This window comes from Malurus melanocephalus, unplaced genomic scaffold (assembly GCF_030028575.1).
Source record: "Malurus melanocephalus ecotype Western Australia unplaced genomic scaffold, MMel_1.1 scaffold_438, whole genome shotgun sequence".
Taxonomy (NCBI): Eukaryota; Metazoa; Chordata; class Aves; order Passeriformes; family Maluridae; genus Malurus; species Malurus melanocephalus.
Window position 1 is genome coordinate 588,060 of NW_026623670.1, and position 18,793 is coordinate 606,852.

Genomic DNA, 18,793 nt, shown 5'->3' on the forward strand with positions numbered 1-18,793 from the left:
AGGTGGTGGAGTCACCGTCCCTGGAGGTGTTCAAGGAAAAACTGGCCATAGTACTCTGGGCCGTGGTCTACTTGACACTTGACAAGGTGGCGTTCGGTCACAAGTCGGACTCGCAGATCTCGGGGATCTCTTAAACTTAATTGATTCTGTGATTCTTCCCGCGACAGGGAGTGGAGCGCGCTTGTGCGAGCGCCGGGTCCCGCTCCCGCCGACAGAGGCGCGGACAGAGCCGGGGCTACCTCAGCCACCTCAGCCCGCCACGGGCCGTGTTCACCCGCACAGCCCCGTACGGCCCCACCGCGCCCTCCCCGTCCCCCTGTCCCCGCCGGGGCCGGGCGGGCCCACACACCGCCCCGGTTGCATCAGCCGCGGGCCGAGCAGCGCCTGCGCCGGGCCGTGCCCGCCCCTTCCCGGGCGGCTCCGCGCAGCCATGGCGGGCGCTGACAGCCAGGTGGGCCCGGCCCGAGCGGCTCCTTCGCCCCGCGCCGGGGCTCGGCAGGGCGGGCAGTCCTGTCCGCAGGGCGGGGGCGGCGGCCAAGGCAGCTGGGCCTCTTCCCGAGGGTTTCCGCCGCTTCGGGGGGCGGTGGGATGTGCCCCAGGGTGAAGGAGCAGGGAGTTGGGCTGTGGCTTTGCGGGACRAGGGGCTCGGGTCTTTTCCGCGGTGTGTGGGGCAGGGGGGAGTTAAAGCGGGCTGGGATATGACTGAATGGTGATCGCATTCTGCAGGTGGACGCCAGGGAAGAGAAGAAAGCCGAATGCGGGAAGAAGAAGATGAAGGAAGGGGCTGGCGATGGCGGTCGGTCGGAGGTGAGCAGCCCCTCGGCCGCGGGGGTGGAAGGATGCGGTGGGCTCATTGCTGCCCTGAGCTCCGCCGGCATTGCTACAGTTTATCCTTTTGGAGTGTTTTATCAGGCGCTATAGTTACACCTCCGGCAGCTTGCGTGGAGTGCCATTATTTTTTACACTAAATTGCATTGATGGGGTAGGAAACCAGCTCAGATTCCCGTCGCTGGGCTTGGTGATGCTTTTCCCAGTGCCCCTTTGCGGCGGGAGGCAGGCTGCGGATCTCCCAGGTGAAGAAAGCCTGCATAACGCGCTCTCGTCTTTTTCGTTTTCGTGGTGGGTAAACACAGATCCCTCTGACTCCACGGAGGGCCAGCTGCTAGTCACTAGCAGTCCTGAGCCAAGTGCATGGCTGTGCAAATTGGCTGTGCCCAGCCGGATGGTCCTGACGTCATTACACGTGTTTAAACTGGAGTTAGTTCCTGTCTGGGTGGCTCAGACTAGAGAGTTCCCGCAGCTTTTCAACTCAGTAAGAAAAATCTGGTTTTGCATTGAATTTTTACAGTTTTTTTCTAGTTAATTTTTGTCCTTGTGTAGCTTATTAAACAGGTGTTTAATAGATTATATAGTTGTTTGGTAACATGTGAGTTATTGAAGAGGTGTACAGTGGTACAGATTTCATTTAGCTGAAGCATTACAATGTTGTGACATAATCAATACTATATAACCCAAAATAATTTGATTATTTGTTAGATATTGGACATACATGTATTGTCAGCTGCTTATGAAAAGTGTCTCAGTTGTGTTTGCATTCTTGACATGATGTGCTGTCAGATTAATAATCTCTTAATAATTTTCCTTTGTCTTTACTATGTATAGTTGAGTCCCTGGCCTGCATTTATCAATGAGCGTTTAGAGATGTACAATAAACTTAAGGCTGAGCATGATGCACTCCTTGCAGAAAGAGCTGCAAATGACAGTAAACCCATTAAAGTGACATTACCTGATGGCAAGCAGGTTGATGCTGAATCTTGGAAGACTACTCCTTATCAAATTGCCTGTGGCATTAGGTATGTCTCTGTTCTGTGATACTACAAAATCGTTTTCAGACAGTGGATTTAAGGGGCTGGGTAACATATAACATCCTTGTCATTTATCTCAAATCATCTTAAAGCATCTTTATACAATAAACTGACAGTAACCAGTAAGGTTTTAGTTTTGGAGCGCAATTTTCTTTTGCCTTATGAAGATACAGTTTCTAAAATAAAAATAAAACAGATCTTTTAGACACATCCTAGTAGCATATTCTTCTATGCAAGTACTGCTGTTGCATTAAGAAGTGATTTGAAAATGAGTGATCAGGTTAAATGTTAGCACTGCAAATCAGTTGGCATTGACTTGAGGAAGATGACATCTGGGTTATATTTCAATTGATTGCAGAGAAAGTTAACAATATGAGTATTACTCATTTCACTTTTTTTTTGCATGTGAGATACATATTAAAAAGAGCATTTAATATCTCCAGGTTATTCATACCTGCTGTGGAGTATTTTTGAAGGATCCACAGTGAACACCCTGNTGTCCCCGCCGGGGCCGGGCGGGCCCACACACCGCCCCGGTTGCATCAGCCGCGGGCCGAGCAGCGCCTGCGCCGGGCCGTGCCCGCCCCTTCCCGGGCGGCTCCGCGCAGCCATGGCGGGCGCTGACAGCCAGGTGGGCCCGGCCCGAGCGGCTCCTTCGCCCCGCGCCGGGGCTCGGCAGGGCGGGCAGTCCTGTCCGCAGGGCGGGGGCGGCGGCCAAGGCAGCTGGGCCTCTTCCCGAGGGTTTCCGCCGCTTCGGGGGGCGGTGGGATGTGCCCCAGGGTGAAGGAGCAGGGAGTTGGGCTGTGGCTTTGCGGGACAAGGGGCTCGGGTCTTTTCCGCGGTGTGTGGGGCAGGGGGGAGTTAAAGCGGGCTGGGATATGACTGAATGGTGATCGCATTCTGCAGGTGGACGCCAGGGAAGAGAAGAAAGCCGAATGCGGGAAGAAGAAGATGAAGGAAGGGGCTGGCGATGGCGGTCGGTCGGAGGTGAGCAGCCCCTCGGCCGCGGGGGTGGAAGGATGCGGTGGGCTCATTGCTGCCCTGAGCTCCGCCGGCATTGCTACAGTTTATCCTTTTGGAGTGTTTTATCAGGCGCTATAGTTACACCTCCGGCAGCTTGCGTGGAGTGCCATTATTTTTTACACTAAATTGCATTGATGGGGTAGGAAACCAGCTCAGATTCCCGTCGCTGGGCTTGGTGATGCTTTTCCCAGTGCCCCTTTGCGGCGGGAGGCAGGCTGCGGATCTCCCAGGTGAAGAAAGCCTGCATAACGCGCTCTCGTCTTTTTCGTTTTCGTGGTGGGTAAACACAGATCCCTCTGACTCCACGGAGGGCCAGCTGCTAGTCACTAGCAGTCCTGAGCCAAGTGCATGGCTGTGCAAATTGGCTGTGCCCAGCCGGATGGTCCTGACGTCATTACACGTGTTTAAACTGGAGTTAGTTCCTGTCTGGGTGGCTCAGACTAGAGAGTTCCCGCAGCTTTTCAACTCAGTAAGAAAAATCTGGTTTTGCATTGAATTTTTACAGTTTTTTTCTAGTTAATTTTTGTCCTTGTGTAGCTTATTAAACAGGTGTTTAATAGATTATATAGTTGTTTGGTAACATGTGAGTTATTGAAGAGGTGTACAGTGGTACAGATTTCATTTAGCTGAAGCATTACAATGTTGTGACATAATCAATACTATATAACCCAAAATAATTTGATTATTTGTTAGATATTGGACATACATGTATTGTCAGCTGCTTATGAAAAGTGTCTCAGTTGTGTTTGCATTCTTGACATGATGTGCTGTCAGATTAATAATCTCTTAATAATTTTCCTTTGTCTTTACTATGTATAGTTGAGTCCCTGGCCTGCATTTATCAATGAGCGTTTAGAGATGTACAATAAACTTAAGGCTGAGCATGATGCACTCCTTGCAGAAAGAGCTGCAAATGACAGTAAACCCATTAAAGTGACATTACCTGATGGCAAGCAGGTTGATGCTGAATCTTGGAAGACTACTCCTTATCAAATTGCCTGTGGCATTAGGTATGTCTGTGTTCTGTGATACTACACAATCGTTTTCAGACAGTGGATTTAAGGGGCTGGGTAACATATAACATCCTTGTCATTTATCTCAAATCATCTTAAAGCATCTTTATACAATAAACTGACAGTAACCAGTAAGGTTTTAGTTTTGGAGCGCAATTTTCTTTTGCCTTATGAAGATACAGTTTCTAAAATAAAAATAAAACAGATCTTTTAGACACATCCTAGTAGCTTATTCTACCATGCAAGTACTGCTGTTGCGTTAAGAAGTGATTTGAAAATGAGTGATCAGGTTAAATGTTAGCACTGCAAATCAGTTGGCATTGACTTGAGGAAGATGACATCTGGGTTATATTTCAATTGATTGCAGAGAAAGTTAACAATATGAGTATTACTCATTTCACTTTTTTTTTGCATGTGAGATACATATTAAAAAGAGCATTTAATATCTCCAGGTTATTCATACCTGCTGTGGAGTATTTTTGAAGGATCCACAGTGAACACCCTGACAATTAAAATTACAAAGATTGGGTGATTCCTAAAGGTGAAATACCCTTTTTTTTCCCTCTCCATAATAACATGCCATATCATTGGAACCTTCTTTGCTTTTATGATTTGGGATCAAGAAAAGGGTATTTTGCCTAGTGGATACAAACAGGAGAGCTACTGCAGCTAAACGGTATTTGGTAACTTTAGGAGAGAAGTTCTGTCTTATATTGCAATAGGATTGTGAAGTCAGGTCGGTATTTTGAGGCTGCTGCCTCTTAGTCATTGTGTGTGAATGTTAAGTACATAGCACAGTTTTCTTCGCATATCCTTAAAATACAAGTAGGATTTTTCATAAATGTTCAGGACTGGTGAAACTGCTCATTTATTTGGATTTTTTTTTATGACATTATATCCACTCYGAGCACTCCTGAAGTCTTATTCAAACTGGAGGATAAATTTGGGGRACTTCTGCTTGCTGATTTCAAAATACAATATACTTTCTTATCATTTTATTTCTGTATTTGTTTTACAGTCAGGGATTAGCTGACAACACGGTTATTGCTAAAGTGAACAAGGTGGTTTGGGATCTAGACCGTCCTTTGGAGGAGGATTGTTCCTTGGAGCTRCTTAAGTTCGAAGATGAAGAGGCTCAAGCAGTGAGTGTCTTTTACCAAAACATATTTTCCTTCAGGTTTATGATAACTCAGCCTCTAGCAGTTTTTTTTTTATCTTTACTGTGTTCAGAACATGAAGAGAAAAGGTTTCTCATTTAGGTACATCTTCATTTCCTCATGGGTCTTTTTCAGAGGGATTGTGGTACTACAGATAATGTTCACTCTGCTGTGTACTTTTTTAGCCAAGTCTGCTTGCAGTTTCTGTAGTTCATTTCAAGTTCTTGTTAAAACTTTGCATTTACAGCCTTCATGTTAATGTAAAGAAGGTCTTTGGAACTGACATCTTCAGCCCTGATTTTGGGAACAAAACTGAATACAAAAGTATTTTTGATGTAGAATCATAAAAGTATTGAGTAGACTGCTCTTTTCTTTTGTGAATGTAAAAGTATCTAGTTTTGGCTGCTCAATCAGATAAATATGGACAGCCAATAAATTTGTGAATATTGTCTTTAGAAAAAAATTGGATGGTACAAGAAGTTGTCAGTCTACTCATCACAGAAGTCGTACATTTAAGCCTAGGGTTTTCATACTGCCTAAATGACAGCTTTCAATTTATTATTTCAGTCACAATTCTGCTAACCAAGATAGATTAACTCTTAAGATATGTAGTTTTGTCAGAACATCAAGTGTACTACAAGATAGAGTKWGCAGMATTTCCCATGAATAAGATCTCTGGATTAGAACCACAGCCTTCTGTTGAAAGCACATTTTTTGATGTTTATGCAGATCTGATTGATGAAAGTTTATAGAAAAAAAGGTTTCTGAATTAGCTTCCTGACTTCTTGTCAATAATTGCACAAATTTAGCAATAGCTGAAAGTAAGAATTGTTTGCTACCAGAATGTAAACAGTTTTCCAGTGGAAATGCTGCTTTTTGGAAACATGGTTCCTAGGATTAGCGAGCTCCTGGGCAGGTCACTTCCGTTTTGTGCACTGCTCTAACGTGTGATTTGCATCAAGTATCCTTAAAAGCAAGCATTTCAGGAAAGGTTTTAATTAAAACAACTGGGAATGCATTGTGTATATTCAGACTGATCCTTTATTTTTTTATTTCTGTTAGGTCTACTGGCACTCAAGTGCTCACATAATGGGTGAAGCCATGGAACGAATCTATGGTGGCTGCTTGTGCTATGGCCCACCAATAGAAAATGGATTTTATTATGACATGTTTCTTGAGGAAGGGTAAGTTTTTTGTTTTCTCTTTTAGAAGTTGCGGGTGGCTGTCACAGCAAAATTTCTGCTGTGTGCTTGTTCCTAGAACAAAGTCATACATAGTGCTGCAGATGGCTTTGTTTTTGCAGGGCATCCCAACTGCAACTTWGTGCATTGCACCTGGATCACATGATCATTTTCTTTTTTGCAAACGAAAGCAAAAATTACTTATTTTTGTATGTTTATTTTAGGGGTGTATCAAGTAATGACTTCTCTGCTTTGGAAACATTATGCAAAAAGATAATGAAGGAAAAACAAGCCTTTGAAAGACTGGAAGTTAAGAAGGAAACACTGCTTGAAATGTTTAAGGTAGGCTGTTTTCAAAGGTTGTTTCTAGTCTTGTGTAATTAGTCTGTTAAGTATTTGTAACTTAAGTGCGTGTTTTATTAKTGGTAGAGGAAAGTCTATCAAATTAACTTTTTAAGATGATTTTGGAAGCTCGTTTTTTTATATTAAAAAAAAAGGTAGTAATTCTTAGGTTCTTGGAAACAAGTATTCTGATTTTCTAGAACTGTGACAATCCTCATTCTTCCCCGGGGTATTCTAACTAAAACCTTTGAAGCCACATTCTTTATTTACTTCCCAGAAATCTAAGTTTGCAATATATTTTGTATGCTGTTATGGTGTATTAACTTGTCAGTGATGATACTACATATGGTCCTGGTGCATTCAGAAAGCTCCATAAAATATTTTCTAGAACGAACAACACTAAAAGCTGACCCTTTCTCTCTAGTATCTGACTGCAAATAACTTTTTGGCCTTCCTGAGAAAGACATTAATGAATTTTCACTGGTAGAACATCAGGTTGCTCCACTACTGCTCTGTCCTCCTGTCTGTCTCTTTCACAGTCCTATTTTGATGTAACATAGCATCAGATTTGTAAATAATTTTAACTGTTRGCCACTTCTCTTTCTTAATTAAGGAATTAAAAAGTATGTCTGCTGCTTTTTTTTCTCAGTATAATAAATTCAAGTGTCGCATCCTGAATGAGAAGGTCAATACTCCAACTACTACAGTATACAGGTAACTGCATGGATCATAGCATTACTGAATTTATGGTTCTAGGATTAAATATACCAAATAAACACTTTCCTTTTCTTAGGTGTGGTCCCCTGATAGATKTATGCAGAGGGCCTCATGTCAGACATACTGGCAAGATAAAGACCATAAAAATTCATAAGGTAAGTGCTGGAATTGCCTTAGACAAGTATTTTACCTGCAACACTTCAGATGTGTTGCTGTCTTTGGGCTTAGCCAGGAATGTAATGTATAATGGGTAACCTGGCCAAAAACAGAGTATCACAAGTTGTGAAAGTGCTACATTGATATTCACGTGGTGTGAAATCCAGGTAAATGTCAAGGGCCTGCACTTTCAGTCCAGGTGCGTGAGTTTGGCTTAAGGTTTGGCAGAACTGTATTAATCAGAGTTCGTAGTTTTTGCTCAGCTGATGATTATAGCTCTTAGTGAATAAATAGTTGCAATAGGATAGCTACAGACAGAACAAATAGGCTTTTAAAAAAGATGAGAGCCCCAAACCATTTTTACTTACTGCATTCACCTTTCAGGATTTTTTCCAATCAGCGCTCTGAATTTCACATTAAAATGCCCCTTATGCCTTAGTTGTTCCACATTAATGATTTATTAATAATTGCATACCTTTTYGTGGCAGGAACTGGTAGTAAAATTTGTAGGCTTCTCTATTTCTTCAATCTTTCATTTGTATTTTGAATACAGAATTCTTCTACCTACTGGGAAGGCAAAGCAGATATGGAGTCCCTCCAGCGGATCTATGGAATTTCATTCCCAGATACAAAAATGCTGAAGGAATGGGAGAAATTCCAGGAGGAGGCTAAAAGCAGAGATCACCGAAAAATTGGACGGGTGAGACAGCTATTTTAGTAATTTATTTCAAAAGCACTGTGTGGATGTAGCCCCTTAATTGAAATTATCATGAAGACAGCCTATATTGGCTACTACAACCAAGGTGGGACCCAATTTTATTTTCAGTTGAATTGTGAAGTCAATTACTTTTCTCTTGAGCATCGAAGTTCTAAAATGAATAACTTTTTTTTTATTTTAAACACAATGGCATCCCTATTCCACAGATCAATCAGAACAGAATGTAAACAGTTCATTCTGCAACACATGAATGTTCCAGTCTGCAGACAATGCTAGTTCCTACGCAGTTTGCTGTGACCTGTTCACGCAGTTCTTTCCTTCTGTGTCATTTCAGAATCTGCAATATATWGCTATGTTTTTTGGTTGGCTGGTTTTGGAGTTTTTGTTTTTCTAGATGGATGCCCCTGTGAGATAACCACTATTTATAAACCAAGTTAAAACGTCTGCTGCTAGTACATCATGGCAAAATACTGAGAAATTCCCCATATGCAGATTTTAGGTGTGCATAGTTTGTCACATTAACCAGCTATAGTTCATTATCTGCGCATTCAATTCATGTGCACATATTTAGAGAGCTGCAGAGGCACAACTAAACATTCACTTGTCAATGTACAGAGATAGTTGTGGGGGYACAGTTGGGAGTTACAGTAAAGTTTTGGTGCATCAGTAACAGTGAAAGAGTAAACTGAACAATTTCCTTCCCTGTAACTTCTGACAGACATAAAAATACTGGTGCAAATGCATCTGGCCTAATGGATATTGCTTTTTCCCCCCATGGTTTTCTTTTTGAAACTCTGGATTAGTGATGCCCAGTCAGTAGCAATTCATTTGTGAATGTCAATTGAAAAAGATAGGGTGCAAATACTAAGGTTTAAAGTATTATTTTCCTGCAGGACCAAGAACTGTTTTTCTTCCATGAGCTCAGCCCTGGTAGCTGCTTTTTCTTGCCAAAAGGAGCTTACATTTATAACACATTAATTGAATTCATACGGGTAAGTTCTTTTGGAAATCTTCTAGAAGATGCTGCATAATTGTAAAAAAATGCATAACAGCATACTACATTTAATGGTATTAATATCCCTTCGTTTCAAGTTATCTCTTAGTTCTGTAAGCCATGGAACTAAAGAAACTTGGTTTCCTTGAATTGTTCTTGTCAAAATCTCTGCAAGTTTTGTCAGTATTTTATACCTGCAGTTAAAGCTGTGATAAAGATGCTTTGTAATATGAATTGTCTGACAGCTAACCATAGAGCCAAGCTCACACAACTGCTGTTCCATTGATGCATATTGATTTATTTTAATAAACTTACTAATTGTTTAGAAAAAATATGTAGGAARAAAATTCTGTTCTTCCTGCTTTAATATTTAAAGCCTGTATTACAATCCTGTGTTTGGGCTGCATTGTAATATGTTAAGGGTCATGGAGTAATTAGAGACTGCTGCTTTGCTTGCAGGGAGGAAACTTGTTCTTCTTGCCTACTACAGGGAAATTGTTTGGGGGAAGGGTGGTGCTAGTAGAAGGGATGTATTTTGGCATGGATTTTGTCTTTCCCATTCCCTTCCTAAGTCGTGGGACTTCTGTATGGTAGCATTTTTATATTTTTATGGCTGCAGATTGTAGTCTGTGTTTGCCTTTGTTTTCTGTATCAGTTATTTCATGTCTGTGTCTGGTCTAGAGCGAGTACCGAAAGCGTGGATTCCAGGAGGTTGTCACTCCAAATGTTTTCAACAGCAAGCTGTGGATGACCTCAGGCCACTGGCAGCACTACAGTGACAACATGTTTTCCTTTGAAGTGGAGAAAGAAATCTTTGCTCTGAAGCCTATGAACTGTCCTGGACACTGGTAAGTACATAGCAAATTCAGTATACCAAAGATTATACAGATTGAAAAAAAATGAAGCAAAACCCACTCTCCTCCATTGCCTGTGTAATTGTAGGGAAGGCTACCTTCAGTTATTCATTCTGTCAGGAATGATGTAATTATATGTATTGMTGTGTACATGCCCTCTTTACTTGATACACCGAGAAATGTAATTTTTCCATCATTAGAGTGACCCTATCATTACTTGGGCATTGTCAATTTTGTGGTAGTTCAGGCATTCAGTTTTTAATGCTCAGTTTTAGGAGCTGCTTTATCTCCTCTCTGTGAGGAGGGGAGAGCCTGTCAACTATAAAAAGAGATTATTTTCTTGACAAAACTAGTTAAGATTGATTGCTCTATCCAAATTACACCTTTGGACTTAYGGGCATGTGCTTCATCACTGGCTGCTTTTCACTGGCTGTTCTTTGCAGAATTTTGGTTCTCAGTGAGCTTTAAGTAATAAACCTTTCCTTCAGCCTTATGTTTGACCATCGCCCGAGGTCGTGGCGTGAGCTGCCCTTGCGGTTGGCAGATTTTGGTGTCCTGCATCGCAATGAGCTGTCCGGAGCTCTCACAGGACTCACCCGAGTGCGCCGGTTCCAGCAGGACGATGCTCACATATTCTGTGCTATGGAGCAGGTAGGGGCTGCTGCTGAAAGAAACTGGGTGTTAAAATCAGATTAACTGAAATTTCCATGTTTGAGACTTTTGTTTCTATTGTGCTCAAGATTGAAGAGGAGATAAAGAGCTGTCTGGAGTTCTTACGTTCTGTGTATGATGTCTTTGGATTTTCGTTTAAACTGAATCTCTCCACTCGTCCTGAAAAGTACCTTGGAGATATTGAAGTGTGGAATCAAGCTGAAAAGGTAAACAGTAGTTTTATAAACTTTTTAATGAATGCAAGGCTGCATCTTCTGTAAGAACATACTGCCTTCTGGGAGGTACAGTGAAGGCGTGAGCAATATAACTTCAATAACTGCAGTGCAGTCTGCTGCTGTAAATTGTTTGCTATCAATATAGAGGCAGTGTCCATGTCAGAATCAAATTAACTCTCTCTCCTTGTCTTTTCTGATAATTAAAAAAAAGGGAGGAAGACAATCAGTTCTGGCAGTCCCTGTTACAAGACTTAAACCATCTTCCAAGTGAGGCTGAAAGGGATGGGGTTGGCTCCTGTAGGTACAGTTCTGGGGAGAAGATAGGGCAAGAATAGACGTTTGGTGCAAGAATCTGCCTTGGTGTACCAAGGCAGATTTAATCTCAACATTAATTACAGCCTTTGAATGTAACATGAAAGCTTCTTGCATCTTAGCTAACGCTTGTTTGGCTTCTTCCAAAATGAATGCTTTAATTTTGTTTGTTTAAATTTGGACAAAATTAGTATTTTTTTTAGCTGTGACTCTTCCAAACTTCCCTTTTCCAGAAAATAAAGTTTCAGCAGTAACTGAGAAGCAGTGAGAATTTGGTAGTGTCACCTTATCTGTAGRAGCAGGTTGATCTGRATACTGTAACATGGAAAGAAGCWSWGMRYATGTGTCCTTTTTCTCCAGCAACTYGAAAACAGCCTCAATGCCTTTGGTGAGAAGTGGGAGTTAAACCCTGGTGATGGAGCTTTCTATGGACCTAAGGTTAGTACAGTGCTAAACTGTAGCTGGATTTGGTTTTTAATTCTGTTTGGATAATGCAAAAATCTGGGATAAGGAAGAAGGGGTTTTCTTTTGTTATCCCATCTTAAGATGCCGTCTGGCTGGAATTTTCTGTATTTCCGGATATATAAACTCTAACATACTTGAGAGAGAAATAATCCTCTGTCATCATGGTTTTCGCGTAGTTGTAACTGTTTTAACACTCAATTAAACCCAGTCTACATGAATAAACTATTAATCAGCTGTTCAAACACAACTGACTGGTTTACTGGATGACATAAACACAAGGTGGCACTGTAASATCTGTTTTAGCAGAGCATCTTCTGCATTAGAAATAATCCTTTTGGCAGTAAATGAAAGTCAAGAGAAAAACAAAAGTAAATTTACTGGTTAAACAAATTTTTATTCCTTTAGMTGTGTAGTTTTGTAGTTCTGTTGAGTTACTAGGGGATTTTGGTAGTTTAAAAATCCCTTTGCATTGATTATGTGAGTTTGTTAAGTTTCTTAAGAACAATCTCATCTAAAAGTAGGGCTTTTTATAAATTTCATTAATACCTCTGCACATAAGAGCACAGAGCATTAAGATACTGCTTTTAAATCTTTCCCTAAATGCCCACACTACATTTCTGTTTGTGATTCCATCCAGTAAACTGGTTATGATTTCTGTATTTATATGCTGATTGAATCAGTTTTGGTTTGTGTGTTGTAGGTGAAATGTGTTATAACAACAAAAAGTTAGTAATTTCCTTATTTGATTGAAAGTAGACAAATACACAGGAACATTCTTTAACATTAGTTAACCTTACACTTGCTCCTCCTACAGTTTGGATTTGAAATTGAATTAGGGTGTAAATAATTTTTGATTAGAAACTCTTTGGTGACTAGCTGAACTCTGATAAACTTTGATTTCTGGATGCGAAATTGAAAGACATTTAGATTTTGAGTTGTTAAAACTGATCTATTTGTTTAATACATAAAGTCTCAGCATATAGCCTGGTATATACTGGTAAAATGAAGAACAAGTGAAGAATGTTATAAAGAAGGTGGGGACACTATAACTCTACTGTTTTCTATAAGTCTTCTTTAAGTTGTATTGTAAGTGTACTCAAGATTTAAGTGTTAGATGCAAAGCAATGAACATAGGTCAGAACAAGTGTTACTAATATGAGTTCCTCCTTGTAAGTGGACTATGTAACAGATGCTTGTCTCATGTTCTTGCCCTGAATTTGTATCATAACCTGCAAAGTCTTCAGATACTGCGTAATAAAGAAGTGTAAGYTTGCCAGTTTGAGGCTGAAGAAATTTCGTTTTTGGAGAGACATGTTCAATTCTGCTATGTTTATGTTCTGCTGTATTCACTCAATGAAAAGGCCCATAAAAGTCCCAGACTGAACCTCACAAAATATAGTCTAAGACATTAAATGTCATTTCCCCCTGATACATTATCTCTCTAGTTACTCACCCTATTTTAGGTCTAACATTTTTTGCATCAGACCTTCCAAATCTCTGAAAGCTTAATGAAGGCTGAGGTAAAACTGCGCAGTTAAAAACTACATTTAGTTCCTCTGCATTGAGTGAAATTTCCATCTTAAAACAATGAATTTGCTTTCTAAGGGGAATTCTTGTCTCTTAACTGTAGTAGAAGTTCATGTCTTTTTGTTTTTCAGATTGACATTCAGATTAARGATGCCATTGGCCGCTACCACCAATGTGCTACGATTCAGCTTGACTTCCAGTTGCCAGTCAGATTTAACCTCACCTTTGTCAGGTAAACACAAAAGCTGGTGATTTTTTTTTTTTTTGTGCAATCTAACTTCAGTGATACTTACAGGCATAAGATTGTATCAAGAAGAAAAACTTACAAAAGCGTTTCTTTACAGCCATGATGGCAATGACAAGACGAGACCAGTTATCATTCACCGAGCTATCTTGGGGTCTGTGGAGAGAATGATCGCCATTCTGACKGAGAACTATGGAGGCAAATGGTAACACTGAAAAGTTGTTATTCCATTTTGAGCAAACTTTATGTAGGAGAGAGATTAGCCTCAAGTACCAGAGAGTCAGGAGTGTCTGTTTGTTCTACTTGCTTGCTATGGTAATGTGCCATTGGAGTACCACAGGACAAGGACAGTTTCTTCTGAACCACCTTCCTCAGAYGTGAAATGATTCAAGATATGGTAGATTCTGCACGATACTGCTCATCGAGGTGCAGCATACTGCTAATCTGCCCAAAGCATATGCATCCCAACATTCTTTGCAGGGGAACTGTCTTGTAAAGAGCCATGTCTGTAGTTGATTTACTTTACCTGTGTTAATAACCTGTGGGACTGACCCCTCTGATTACTTCAAGACTCAAAGGTAAATGTTTTCCTGTGCTTAGTTAGTAATGAACTCAATCAATTAGGCTTTGTTGTCTGTTGTAAAACACAACATCAGTCTTCCGGTCAGCAAGTGCTCCTGCCCACGCTGCAATCTTTTCAGACACTCAGTTCTTTTTGGGAAGTAATTGTAATGAGTGTAGGGCTGTCATCACCTCTGAACCCAATCTATGCAGCTGGCTTTAAAAGTCTCTTTTGTRGATTTTATTCCTCACTGTAAACATTTTTCATACCAAAAAAATAMTGAAATCTATATAAACTTGTTTTCTTTGTTTATTGAAGGCCACTCTGGCTGTCCCCACAGCAAGTAATGGTGGTACCAGTGGGACCAGCGTGTGATGAATATGCTCAAAAGGTGATGTATATGGTTTCAGSGCTTCATTTTCAGTATATTGTATTGATTTGAAATTAATGATTAATAGTATTTATCTCAGAAAAGTGTTCCATGTCCTTGCATATTACATTGAGTTGTTTTTATATCACAGCAACAATTAGCTGCTGAAGTTGTAGATCTGTCATAAAGATAACCTATGTTAGATTTTGGWTATGTGAATTACAAATGTTGATCTTTGTGAGACTTTTATTTTTGGAAAACTTAGTTTTCTTTCACTCAAATCTRTCTTCAGGTTCTGGTCTCCCATGGTCATGTGCATCTTGTAGAGCAATAAGAAAGATGAAAATGAGTCTTTGCATATTTAGCATCCAGCACACCTTTTCCTGTAGTTCTTTGAAGTACATTATATATAAATAAAATAGTCTGCAAAATAATAATTAAAAAAATCTCCTCTMATCAGTAAGCTGTACTATCCTATTGCCTTTTACATTATCAAACTCAAATCACCATTCAGTCCAAACATTAGATGTTCACATCAYTGTTTACTTACTTTGTGTGTATATAGTTGCATGATAGCTGATGTATTTCAATTTATTGAACTGGWCTCATCTCCAAGGGCTGAACCCATKACTGTGCCTTTKTTTTAGGGGTCAAATAATCTGAAAGGGTTTAAATCTGCAAGTCATTAATAGTTCATGGCCATGAATATCCTGCAGTGACCGTAAAAGTTTAATTACTTTTTTCCTTAGGTCAGGCAGCACTTTCATGWTGCTGGATTTATGGCAGATGTTGATGTAGATCCTGGGTGCACACTGAACAAGAAGATCAGAAACGCTCAGCTTGCGCAGTATAACTTTATTCTGGGTAATGTATTTGTTACCTTGTACTGGCTGACCCTTTTGTTGAAGGATTTGATCATTCTGTGAGCAAGGCAGAGAGTTGCAATCAGTGTTTTAGGTCAATTTGCTCYTAAGAGTCTCCACTGCAGAGAGCTTCTTCTGCTGACATCACAGGCATTCCTGGCTTGTATAGTTGTCCCTGAAAGGAGATCACTGTGACCCGAAGCATTGATACTTTTGAAAAAGGTTTTTGCTGTCTTCTTTCAGCAATGTGGGCATAGACATGAAGCCTCTTGGCCTTCAGCAATTTGGTTTTTAAATGATTTTCCATCCTCACAATAATACATGCTCTCATTCCWACTCCAGCAAAAGAAATACATTTTCACTGTATTTCAGTGGCACAATTGTGAACTATGCGTGCTTGCATAAGAGAAACCTCTTTCAGAGAGAGTGATGCAGGGAAAATCAGAAACTCACCCTGAAGTTTGTGATTTGAAGCAGCACATTAGTCCTGTCGTGTGAACTGGGGGTCTAGCATTGGCCTTAAAACTGTCTAGGATCCAYTGGAGTGGAAGGAGCCTTTGACACTCTACCCTCCAAGTCATTGACAAAATTGTGAAAAAGTAATTAATTCCTTTGCCTCTTGGTTGTTTTTAGTTGTTGGTGAAAAGGAGAAGACAAGTGGAACAGTGAACATCCGCACCCGAGACAACAAGGTGCACGGGGAAAGAACCATTGCAGACACTGTGGAGAGGCTGCTGCAGCTGAAAGGGTCTCGTTCMAGACAAGCTGAAGAAGAATTTTAACACCATCTCGTCTACCTGGCATAAAAAGAATTTGTAGTTTTCCTAATTTAGTTAACCACAGTTTTTGTTCTGAGCCAGATTTGAAGTGTATTTCACATTCACATTTGGACCTCTTGCTCATTTTAATGGGGATCTTCCTTTAGTCATAAATGCCTCTTTTTATATAAAAAAAAATCAAGTTTTTCATAAACATTGAAGTAAAGTTTCCTGGCTTCTAACCAATGACAGATGAAGCAAGATCAAATAAGTTTCTGTGACTGCAAGGGAAAATTGAATGTTAATCAGGGATATCTGTTGCATTCTAACTGCCCTGTTGAGAATAACATACATTTGAATAACAAGTGTTTTTCATGCAAGTTTTAACAATAGACCTCAGGCTTAAGAATCCACATAGTATCCATGTGCTGCAGCAGCTTCTGGAGTGTCTCCATGAGCAAAGAGAAGAATACCTTGCCATTSTGTCTCATCTCACCAGTTGGGTATATTTACTCTCCAGAGCACCCAGTCACAGGAACAGGGACATGAACAGAAGCCTTCTGCCTCCAYTGTGGTTGGTGCCTCTGGCAGTGTCTCAGCTCCCAGGGTGTGGCACTCCTAATCCAGGGCCCTCTGCCACAGACACCGGGCTGCTAACCAAACCCTGCTGTACCCTTCTCCAAAGGCAGCTGGCTCTGCAGGTAAAGTCCTCAGAGCTCTAGAAAGGGGATAACACTGTCTGGAAAAAGTAGGGCATAGTAGGGCCAAAGCAGCTAAGAAAACCAGTAGTATTAGGAACAAAGGGTGTTTCTGTTCATGTCTCTGAGCTGTCATTACAGTAAAGTCATCTGTTACAGCACAAACATAAATGTACTGACAGGGTCGTGATTATTTCTTTAATACAAATGCCACTTTTCAGTTTAATAGGTACAGTCCCGTCCGTGGAACACTTCCTTTCCAAATCTCTAGTCCAAGGCATCACAATTAATACCCCTTTTTATCTTACTGCTGAGGGATCTCATAAATTGATTTTGGGTTTGGTTTGGGGTTTTTCTCTGCATCTGGTTAACAAGAGGCAAATACCTGTCACTGACAAAAAAAAATAAAATCTTGGTCTGAGGTTTTCTTGCATCTGTTTTATTAATCTTAACTAACCTGAACAGCTTCAAAAGGTGRTTGATAACACTTCATTTAAAAAGAATGAAGAAGATGAGACCATTCTGAGGACAGGTTCACCACCTTTTGAAAACCTCCATGTCTTGCCATTTCCATTATTGTCTGGCCAGAATCATTTCATTCTGCCTTTTCTCACCTGTTTTATTCAGGGGTGATGGTGACATTTTATCAGCACTTGAACCCTTCGTGAATTCAGACTCAGCAGACTGTAACCCTAGCAATTTTCAGCAAAATCTGTTTCATTCTCCTTTTGTTCATGGAGAATAAAGGTTCCATCTAACTGCTGTGGGGAAAAAGGGGGAAATTGATTTTTCACTGCCTTGCTGCTTTCAGAGTTACTTTAGTGAGGGTTGTTATTTTCTGCATTTTGCACCTGCTGTACTTCAGCAGGTGCAAAAGTGACTTGCCCAAGCAGTCACTGTAGTGGAAGCAGACATCAGCTCCTGGGGCAGAACTTCCCCAACTCGTGAAGCAAAGGCAGTGTTGATACCAGCTCCCAGAGTAAAGGAGCCACTGTTTCTCTCGAGAAATTGTGCTTCAAACTGCCTTTCCGGTAGTGTATTTGTTGATTTTCAGAGAGCTCTCCTCTTTTGGGGGGCCCTGTGCAAGCCAGCACTCAAGTGACCAGAAGCTGCCCAGGGTAATGAGGAATGAGAAGCTGGTGTTGTAAAGCAGCAGCCGCTGCTGTGTTTGGCACAGCAGGTGTCAGTTGTGGAGAGGCTGTCCCTCTACAGCAGCCTCATTTACTGAGCTTGTGCTCTTAAATACCCATGTAACAGCAGAMATGTCCTGTATGCTTATGTTACTAGAAACCACCCAAGGGTCCAGTTCAGCAGAGCTCAGAGCTCCAGCAGGGTGGTGACAGAGCTGAGGTGTGTGCTGCCGAATGTGGGTCAGTGCAATGCTGCACTGGAGCRCCACTCACACGTGTGCTCTCTGCTGGTTTGAGTTCTCCAGCTGCCAGATCTGTGGATGTGCACAGCAGCAAAATTGGCCCTGAGGCTGTGCTCCTCCAGCCTTCWACAGGGTTCCTGATGGCTGCTTCTGGCATACAGACAGCACCACAGCAGTTAAGGGCTGTAAAYCTTCCTCAGCAGCTGAAGGCTGGTAGAGCATGTGCCAGCCCCAGATACGTCTGGTATGCAAATATTAGTGTGAGTCAATTGTCTTATTCCATAAATGGATGACAGCTGAAGGCCTGTTGGGCTCTTTTATATGGCAGTAGGCTGCATGCCAGGATGWCCCCTGGAGTAAGGACTCTGCTCAAGGTTATTCTTCGAGGCTGGGAGAATCCTTGCTCCAACARGTTCTCAGCAAGTGATAAACAGCATGCTAAACTTAAATATTGCCTAAATGATACGTGCACATGTGACCCTCCAGACAGAAACCACTGCCTGAGTCTGGGACTAAGCCTGGACCCAGCTGCACCTAGACTCCCCTCAGAAGTTCCAAATGCAAGGGGATCCTTCCTGAACCTCATGACTCAATGGCAAACAGGGTCTCCCTAACAATTCTGCCTGACCCTGTTCTCTGTGCAGCGAAAATCAAGTGTACCTTGTCACTGATTCTTATTAAAACACTGTCATATTTAAATCAAACATTGTTAAAT

General features: G+C 41.3%; 2 protein-coding genes across 2 annotated transcripts; both read left to right on the forward strand.

The window, feature by feature from the left end:
• Positions 1–377: 377 nt before the first annotated feature.
• Positions 378–1,886, forward strand: LOC130581826 (threonine--tRNA ligase 1, cytoplasmic-like). The gene is made up of 3 exons (XM_057380165.1): positions 378–451; positions 727–807; positions 1,663–1,886. Exons 1-3 carry the CDS (start codon positions 431–433, stop codon positions 1,870–1,872), a joined length of 312 nt encoding a protein of 103 aa, XP_057236148.1. The 5' UTR covers positions 378–430; the 3' UTR covers positions 1,873–1,886.
• A 539-nt stretch (positions 1,887–2,425) lies between these two features.
• Positions 2,426–17,131, forward strand: TARS1 (threonyl-tRNA synthetase 1). The gene is made up of 19 exons (XM_057380161.1): positions 2,426–2,496; positions 2,772–2,852; positions 3,708–3,898; positions 4,920–5,043; positions 6,121–6,242; positions 6,464–6,581; positions 7,231–7,295; positions 7,375–7,453; positions 8,008–8,154; positions 9,066–9,164; positions 9,848–10,014; positions 10,509–10,671; positions 10,761–10,898; positions 11,580–11,657; positions 13,343–13,443; positions 13,556–13,660; positions 14,336–14,408; positions 15,137–15,251; positions 15,884–17,131. The coding sequence occupies exons 1-19, from the start codon at positions 2,476–2,478 to the stop codon at positions 16,030–16,032; spliced, it is 2,136 nt and encodes a 711-aa protein (XP_057236144.1). The 5' UTR covers positions 2,426–2,475; the 3' UTR covers positions 16,033–17,131.
• The last annotated feature ends 1,662 nt before the right edge of the window (positions 17,132–18,793 follow it).